A 9,454-nucleotide genomic window follows, 5' to 3' on the forward strand; every position below is an offset into this window, starting at 1 on the left:
ATTTCCTTAAGAATGGATGCGTTTGATCTTCTTGCAGTCCATGGGACTCTCAAGAGTCTCCTCCAGCACCATAATTCAAAAGCATCAATTCTTCGGCGATCAGCCTTCTTTATGGTCCAGCTCTCACTTCCATAATTACATTACATTAGAAGACATCTGAAGGCAGCCCTGTTTAGGGAAGCTTTTAATGTTTAATATTCTTTTAAAATTCTGTTGGAAGCCGCCCTGTGTGGCTGGGGAAACCCAGCCAGATGGGCAGGGTATAAATATAATATTATTATTATTATTATTATTATTATTATTATTATTATTATATTAAATATGGACTAAGAACTTGCTCCTGGATTCTGTCACACTCAAGAGCAGAATTTTTTCAGTGGCAACATGGCAACAACTAGAGTGACTTGGGCCTTCTTAGTCTAGGTGGAAGAGAAAGATTAACAAATAAAAAACAAACCATAGAAGAGATTTATAAAACTATGGGTTGTATGGAAAGAGGGAATAAGGAGGGTTTTTCTCTTACAGTGGTACCTCGCAAGACGAATGCCTCGCAAGACAAAAAACTCGCTAGATGAAAGGGTTTTTTGTTTTTTTAGTTGCTTCGCAAGACGAATTTCCCTATGGGCTTGCTTCGCAAGACAGAAACGTCTTGCAAGTTTGTTTCCTTTTTCTTAACACTGTTAATACAGTTGTGACTTGACTTCGAGGCGCAACTCATAGAACACGGTGTGGTAGCCTTTTTTGAGGTTTTTAAAGACTTTGGTGATTTTTGAAGCTTTTCCAAAACTTTCCCGACACCGTGCTTCGCAAGACGAAAAAAATCGCAAGACGACAAAACTCGCGGAACAAATTAATTTCGTCTTGCGAGGCACCACTGTATTCTGTATCCAAACAAAAATACCCGTGAGGAAGAATTCAAACCATATTGCTCAATACAGCCGTCCATCTCTCAAGCACTGTGCGCCATGTAAGTTTTATGACATCTCATAGACTTTAATGAACATAACTTAATCGTCAAATTATATTTTGCACGCAAGATAACACAACGACATTTGCTTTTACTGCCTTGGAAAGTCCGTGAAAGCAGTCCGACGACTTCCATGCGTGTTGCCATTGACATAGATGGTCCAAGCTTGCTTTTGTCTTGCTGCGCAGAGCAAGACATTCACTTGTCTTGATATTACTGTTTGCAGTATCTTCTGATACGTTGTTAACAGGGCGAGCCTAAACAGGTATACTCAGGAGTAGGTCGTACTTAAGCCCTGCAGATATCACTCCCTAGGAAGAGTGATTAGGGCAGCGTGCGCTAAAGGGTCTACTTGAGAGCAACCCTGCCTGAGGCTCACGGCCCACGTTTTAGTAACAATAGGTGTGAGTAGATGTTGTTTCTTTAAATTAGGAGAACTTGGCCGGCACTCAACAGATTCACGGGGCGAAGGGAAAGGATCCGCATTGAAAGGTCCGGCGAAATTCAGGGATGAAAAGAGAGTTACTTACAAAATCAGAAAGTCACGTACAATTAGTCATGGCTGCCGTCGAAAGAACAGCCCCCGTCGTAATAGGCTAACGTCAGACACATCTAGCAATTGATCACTGGACTAGGAGTTAGAACAAACACTGTGCCCTAAGGAAGAATATAACCAGGGACTTCTCACATTCAGTAAAAAATAATGCCCAAATGAATTAAATGTTTTACAATGCACAGAAATGTCATCAGGATTAAGGAGGTGTAAAGTCAGTGTCATGATTTAGCCACTCTTGAATATGGTTGTATTTTTTCCCCCAACCAGTATAAGCAACATTTACCCAGTACCATTGGAGATGCCATGTACATTGGTACCTTGGTTCTCAAATGCCAAAAACCCAGAAGTGTTCCAGTTTTCGAACATTTTTCGGAAGCCAAACATCCAATCCGGCTGTCGGCTATTGTTTCTGGAGCACCTGCACCAATCAGAAGCTGCACCTTGGTTTTCGAACATTTCGAACAAGTCAAACAGACTACCAGAACGGATTAGGTTTGGCGCTTTTGTTTTTGCTATTTAATTTGCGTTTCTGTTTTTGAGGCTTCTTCAGTTAATTTGTTTCTGTGACTGTGTGGAACCCAGTTCAGCTACTGATTGATTGTGTGACTGCGGAAATGGATAAAAGCCCCCCATTCAAACAATGACTATCATCAGTGCAGGTAAGAAAAAAAGTTAATTTTATTTTTTATCATCTACAATACGGTCTTATTTATTTTATAGTACAGTACATTGATTATTGCTTTCATTTTGTGGATCAGTGGTCTTGTTAGATAGCAAAATTCATGTTAAATTGCTGTTTTAGGGGTTGTTTTTGAAAGTCTGGAACGGATTAATCGATTTTGCATTACTTTCTATGGGAAAGTGCGCCTTGGTTTTGGAACGCTTTGGTTTTGGAACGGACTTCCGGAACGGATTAAGTTTGAGAACCAAGGTACCACTGTAGATGCATCTAACAAGAGATGCAGAGGAGAATTGCAGCATCCCACCATGGCAACACGGACATTCCTGGTTCCCTGCTGATCTTCCAGAGGGATCTTTTAATGCAAGGACACCTCTCTCTGTCTCTCCAGGACAGTCATTGTTGCATAGGACTCGGTGTGTGCATGCCTAGTTAGATGTGTTTCCTGAGTTCTCTTAAGTGCCGCATCAGAAGCGCTCAACGCCTGATACTTCAAGCGAGGGGTCGTCCATAAAGTGTGACACGCCCCAAGGTCCTCTTTAATGCCCGCTTGCCACATGTCCCGCCCTTTTGACCAACGCCCAATTCTCCCTTGATGGCACTTTTGCCAACTCATCACACACTCCCAGGTTCAGCGTGGGCCCCGCAAGCGTATTTGCTCCTTGACTTTGCAAATTTCTCTTTTAAAAAGCTGCTGGCCACCGTGGGAAGGCAGAGCGGAATACCACAAGATCGGCTGATGGACTCCATCCTTTCACCAGCATATTCCTTTCATCATGCCACTACTAAGAGCACCTCAGACCCATATGAACACTATTTCATGTGCCAATCCATCGGTTGGCAATTAATTCTGTTCCCTGGGCATTCTCCCTGACCAGATAATTCTCAATTCTCTCAATGCGACAAGAGTACATTTATTTCTCTTTTTCAGGGCAAGCGCTGTGCCAGAAAAATAATAATAGCAGCCACTGGGCATATTGGTCGTCTTTTCAGTGAAGGCCAGTTCCGTTTGCCAAGTTCTATGGCACCAGGCAAACCACGCTGGGCACAATCCAACAGGGAAGTGCTCACCAAAACAGACATTTCGTAAAAGGACTTCCGTCCCATGCATTTCAATGGAGCGCAATTGAATGGCAGGCGTTCCTAGCAGACTGATGTCCCTAAAAGGACCTGGTGTGGGCAGAGGGCTTGCCGTGTCACTAGCAACCTGAATAGTTCAAGGGAACTGGAGCTGGCAGGGTCATCTCTGACTCAAAATGAAGACGTCCGGGTCCTGAATTATGGCTGCTTCAGACGTGAACCGTTTTCTTACAGGCTATAGGAGGAAAGCTAACCGTGCGCATTCCACCTGCATGAAAAACGGCCTGGTGTATACACACCTTATGACAGCAATAACAGCCAATCTACACTTTAAGGACAGAATAAGGTAGTAAAATCCTGGAATGTACCACTTCAGCTGGCCCCCCCGGGGGGGGAGAGAGGTGGGCACCTTTGTGGGGGAATGAAGAACAGCACCCAAACCAGCACATCAGGGTAAGGAAGGATCTAAACCTCGTTCTTAGGTATTGGTTTGCTCTATGCAGAGAGGGATTGTTGTGGTTTTGTTTCGCATGGGAAACTTTCAAAAGTTCATACAGTGGTACCTCTGAACTTAATTCGTTCTGGAGGTCTGTTCTTAAGCTGAAACCATTCTTATCTTGAGGCGTGCTTTCGCTAATGGGGCCTCCTGATGTGTGCGCACCTCTGGTGCGCAATTTCCATTCGCATCCTGGGGCAAAATTCGCAACCAGGAGCAGCTACTTCCAGATTAGCAGAGCTTGTAACCTGAAGCGTTAATAACCAGAGGTACCACTGTAATACTTCACACACCTGCACCCCTGCACTCTGAATTGGTCCAGTCCAGAATTCTACAGCTTTATTCTAGGTCATGTGCAGCCTGAATCTAAGATGTCAAATACAGAGATGAGAGGGGCTTCAGTTTTGTGGGAAATTTATCATTCTTTCCCCTGCGTCGTTCCCCCAAAATCTAAAATCAACTCACACAAACCCAGTTAGTGTTGGCCCCATGGAAAAGAAAATCCAGGGGCAGTTAGGTAAAACCAGGGATGGGTAATGGTGCCTCCCCATGCTTTGCTGAACTACAGTTCCCATCAGCCCCTGCCAGAACAGCCAAGAGTCATGGGACTTGTAGTTCAGTAACATGTAGAGGCACACAGGTTACCCATCCCTGCTAGAAAGGAAAATCAAATTAAGTCAGGAGATTCAGAAACAGGTCTCCCACGTTACCGACAAAGGCTTCCATCCCAAATGCTTAAATTCCCATCTCATACCTACGTTAGTCGCGATCGAAAACAGGAAAGAAGCAGCTTTCGTAACCTGGTCGCCTGGAGGAAATCCTTAACTGACCACAGGCGACCAGACGAGTGGCGTTTTATAGCCCTCCTTCACACGAGCAAATGGGTTTCTCCGTGAGTACGCCATGTTGTCTCCTAATGAACCAGTTGAGTGTGGAGAGACGTGCATCTGTCAACACACCGGGCCATGCGCCAGGGATCTGCAGCTGGTCAAAGCTTCGAGCAAAGCGTCCTCCACACGTCTACAGACCTGTATCTCCCCTTACAATTTATAGCACCCATCCAGTGAAGGCACTACAAATATGTGTGCCACGTGGCAGTGCCAGCCAGGCCCTACAATGGCTTCCAAACTACACTGCAAATACGCAGCAAAAGTGGCGCACCATTTCCACATGCGACAGGGGTGCACACTTTTCTCATGCAGACCCATGTGTTAGGTGTGCTTGGGTTTCTCCCCCGCCACCCTCGCTCCAAATATTCAGAGTTAAGTAAGTAGAAATCAAGTCAGCTCAGGAGGGGAGGTATTCTACATATTCCTGAATAGCACCAGGAGCCTAAGAATGTTATAAATCAGATGTGCTGGACACCAGAGGCTGCTTTACAGAGAGTCAGACCATTGGTCCATATAGGTCAATATTGTCTACACTGACTGACAGCAGCTCTCCAGCGTTTGAGACAGGGGTCTGTGCAACCTGGAGATGTTGCGGATTGAACCTGGGTCGTTCTGCATGCAAAGCAGGTGTTCTGCCACCCCAATCCTACATAGGTTTACGCAGAAGTAAGACCCGGAGTTCATCAAGACTTACTCCCAGGTAACCAAGCAGAGAACCACAGCCTTAAACTCTTGGGGGGGGGGTTTCAAGTGAGTTGCAGGTTTCTGTTTTAGCCTTTGGCCAGCAGACCTTCCTTTCTGCTTGCAGGGAGCTTTTAAAACATGCATGACGCTGGGAATCAGGATTTCACACGAGCGAAAACCAAGAGGCTTAATAAACATGGGAAGCAAGAACAATTGGCATTTTCATTTCAGAATCTCACCCCCCAAAAAAACCAAACCAAAACCCTTTTTATGTGCAGGATGACCAAAGACAATCAGGAGATAGTTAAGAACTGATCCCATATGGCAACAAGCAAGATATGTATGTTAACACACCAAACAACCTCTAATGTTATTCAGTACTGGCATGCATCTGCCTCTATCAACAACCCATGAACCAGGTGGTGCTTGTGTCAAAATATGAACAGGAGAGCCCAGTTGGATCAGACCAAGGCCCTGCCATCTAGTCCAGCGACCTGCTCTAAGAGTTGGCCAACCAGGTGTCTGCAGGAAAGCACTCTCCCTCAATTTGTGATCCTCAACCACTATACAGTGGTACCTCGCAAGACGAATGCCTCGCAAGACAAAAAACTCGCTAGACGAAAGGGTTTTTTGTTTTTTGAGCTGCTTCGCAAGACGATTTTCCCTATGGGCTTGCTTCGCAAGACGGAAACGTCTTGCAAGTTTGTTTCCTTTTTCTTAACACCGTTAATACAGTTGCGACTTGACTTCGAGGAGCAACTCATAGAACGCGGTGTGGTAGCCTTTTTTGAGGTTTTTAAAGACTTTGGTGATTTTTTGAAGCTTTTCCAAAACTTTCCTGACACCGTGCTTCGCAAGACGAAAAAATCGCAAGACGACAAAACTCGTGGAACGAATTAATTTCGTCTTGCAAGGCACCACTGTATAGAGGCAGGTTAGAAGTACGGCAAGACAGGCTTTTGTGCTCACTTAACTTCCATGGTTTCTAGGGTGAAAATCCGGACACAAAAGTTTTTGAGCTTTTTTTTGGGGGGGGGGGCAAAGTTCTTGAACTTTTCTGCCCAGACACCGTTACTGACTGCCGTATTCCGACTATGTCCGGGGAGTTCCAGACATATGGCAACCCTAATAGCATCCCACCCAAAGGATCCTGGGAAATGTAGTTTCAAATCCTTGCTAGGCTCCCTCGCCAGACTTCCGCTCTCACAGGGGCTCCTTGGACAAAGACATTGGTTGCTATGCCAATTTAAGGAGAGCCAAACTTAACATGGCTAAAAGGCATGTCAGGGATTTGTTTTATTTAATCATAGGGGCATTGGGGGGGGCATTGGGACCACAACATGCAGGGCAGCGGGGGGGGGAGTTTAACCCTTCCCACCCTGGCTGTTATTCTGATAAAAAAATCCCGCCCACCCCAATTAGCCTTAGGGGGGATTTTTCCTCCCTCATTCCAAGTCTCATAGCATAGTATCATATCATGGTAGCGTTGGAAGGGACCCCCAAGGGGCATCTAGTCCAACCCCATGCAATGCAGGAATAACAGTGAAAGAATCCCTGGCAGCGATGGTTTTCATCAGAATCGTGGGAGGGAAAGGAAGGGTTAAAGATATCTGGCGTTCTGTGGTCCCCCTGAGCTGCTTTCTAATGAACATCACAATCTGAGTAGACCCACTGAATTCAACAGCGCTTACTTCTGAGTAGACACAGCTAGGGTTGAACTGTAAGTCCTCCATATGCCCAAGGGAAGAGGGGATAACGATCAAAGACTACAATCCTATGCACCACTTACCTGGGAGTAAGCCTCACTGAACCCTGGGCTTACTTCCAAGTAGGCGTGCACAGGGTTGGCAGCATGCCTCCCAAATGCCAGCTGCTGGGTGCACTGAGTTTCCCCCTGGTATTTGGGTGGCATCCACAAAATGTTGGACTGGATGGGGTCCCCCTGGCCTGATCCTGCTACAGAGCTCTCCTGGTGTCCTTTACTGCTAAGGTGTAGATCTGCCCTGCTTAATAGCAGGAACTGGAAGTTCTCCAGAGCCATTTCTGCCCTTAACAGACGCCTGTTATTGGAGACATTTTCTATGGGATCCATTAAACTCCAAAATAAAAAAGTGCCTCTGAAATTTGGGGGATCTGCCAATCCCCGCAACCTTCCAACCCCCCTTCTCTTTCAGAGCTCAACCTCCCTCGTCTAAAGGGTGGAATACGCAGGAACCCCCCTACTATACCCCGGGGCGTAATCATAGGGCATGGCCGGCGGCGCAGGCGGGAGCGCGCACTCGGGGAAGAAGGGAGCAAAGGCCGCGGCCGGGACGTGCGCCCCCGCCGCGGCAGCGCTGCTGCTCTCGGGCGCCGCTGCCGGGTCCGAAGGGGCGGCGTAGAGGGCGGCGAGGGGCCGCAGGGGGGCGTCGGAGAAGAGCAAGTGGGGCAGCGGGTGCAGGGACTCGTAGAGAGGCGCCTCCAAGCCCAGATCCGGCGGCTGCAGGCGGCTGCTGGGGAAGACCGGCTGCTCCGGCTCGGCGGGAGGGAGCAGGGCGCTGTAGTCGGGGACGGCCAGCAGGTCGAAGAGCTCCTCCGACGGGACGGGGCCCGCGGCGTCTTTCGGGACGGAGCTCGCCGCGGCCGGCTCGGTGAAGAAGGAAAGGGGCAGGTTGCGGTTGCGGAGAGGCACTTTCTTCCCGCCGGTGGAGGCAGAGGGACCCGGGCCGCCTTCTTTCTCTCCCGACGCCCCTACGCTGCCGCCCGCAGCGGCCCCGACGGCGCGATCGAAGTCCGACGGGCGCACGGAGCCGAAGAGCGCCGCCAGGCTCTTGCTCTGCAGCGCGCTGGCTTCGCGCTTCTGGGGCGCTTTGCAGTGCGCCGCGACGCCGCCGGGGGGCGAGGCGGACGCAGACGACGCGCCATGCGCCGTCCCAGCCGGAGTCCTCTTGTTAGCAGGATGTGGCTGCTGCTGGGAGCTCATATTATTACTGTTGTTGTTATTGTTATTATTATTATTAGACGCCTCCTGGCTCCCGGGCGTTGCAGCAGCCGTCTGGGCTCCCCCGATCATGCCGGTGCAGCGCTTGATCTGCTTCTGCAAATATTTCCGGTGGTTGACTTTGCGCTTGGATTTCACCGGCTTGTCCAAGGCTAGTTTGATGTTGCTGCAAGCCGAGTCGATGAAGCTCAGGAGGTCCCGGGTGGCTTCTTTGAAATCCCCGGGGTCGCCCCCTCCTGCTCCTCCGGCTCCTCCGCCTCCTAGCAAGAGGGTCCCCCCGTCCTCGTAGCTCTTTTCCAGGTCGACGAAATCCCCCAGCCCCGCGGCGCCGGGGAAGCAAAACGGGATGAAATGGTGCGGGTGAACCGCCGCCGCTTGCACCGCCATCGCCGTCGAGTGCTTTGCTCCTTAAAGAAGACGAAAAGCTTTTTCTTCCCAAAAATAAAAAAAATGCAGGGGATAAAAAGCAAGCACTGCTTGTCCGGTAAACACCCCTCGTGGCTACTTTCGGTACCCGGGAGGAGGAAACGGCCGTCGAGGCCAGCAGCCGGCGCAGCGCGGTGGCATTTTCTCTCTCCCTCTCTGTCCTCTCCCGAGCCTTTTTTGTCCAGCTGCAGCCGCGCGCAAAGCAGCCTCCTCGGCTCGATCTCGTTGCCTGGGTCACCGATGCAAACTGGGAAGAGGCTGGACATCAGCTCTTGGCCTCGCTCCGACGGCTCTCCGACGGCATCCTCCCTCCTCCCCGCCCCATCGCGCTTTTACATTTGGCTCCCAGAGGAGGAGGAAGAGGTTGCTGATGCGTCGTGGGGAGGAGGGACCACCACCCTTTTCAGATGGGGGGGAGTTAACCCTTTCTTGGGCCTGCCTTTGAAATAAATAAACCCTCCTTTCTCGAGAAGAACCTGGCGGCTGAATCAGGCTGGTGGCACGTCTAAGTTCAGCAGAATTCCAACTGTTGGAAACCGCAGGTCGGGAGAGGAAATGCTGCTCGCTGGTTTGCCACGGGCTGCATCTATCCTGTTGAGAACAGGATGCCAGACTACATGGACCTTTGGCCTGATCCCGGTAGTTTGGTCTTAGCATTCTGCTCTCACCGTGTGCAGCCAGATAAACCCCAATGCG

At 49.3% G+C, this 9,454-nt stretch overlaps 1 protein-coding gene across 1 annotated transcript; it reads right to left on the reverse strand.

Annotated features, from left to right (window-relative positions):
• Nucleotides 1–968: 968 nt before the first annotated feature.
• FAM181B (family with sequence similarity 181 member B) lies at nucleotides 969–9,152 on the reverse strand. The gene has a single exon (XM_028725955.2). It carries the CDS (start codon nucleotides 8,717–8,719, stop codon nucleotides 7,544–7,546), a length of 1,176 nt encoding a protein of 391 aa, XP_028581788.2. The 5' UTR covers nucleotides 8,720–9,152; the 3' UTR covers nucleotides 969–7,543.
• Nucleotides 9,153–9,454: the final 302 nt, after the last annotated feature.

Source organism: Podarcis muralis, chromosome 4 (genome assembly GCF_964188315.1).
Source record: "Podarcis muralis chromosome 4, rPodMur119.hap1.1, whole genome shotgun sequence".
NCBI lineage: Eukaryota > Metazoa > Chordata > Lepidosauria > Squamata > Lacertidae > Podarcis > Podarcis muralis.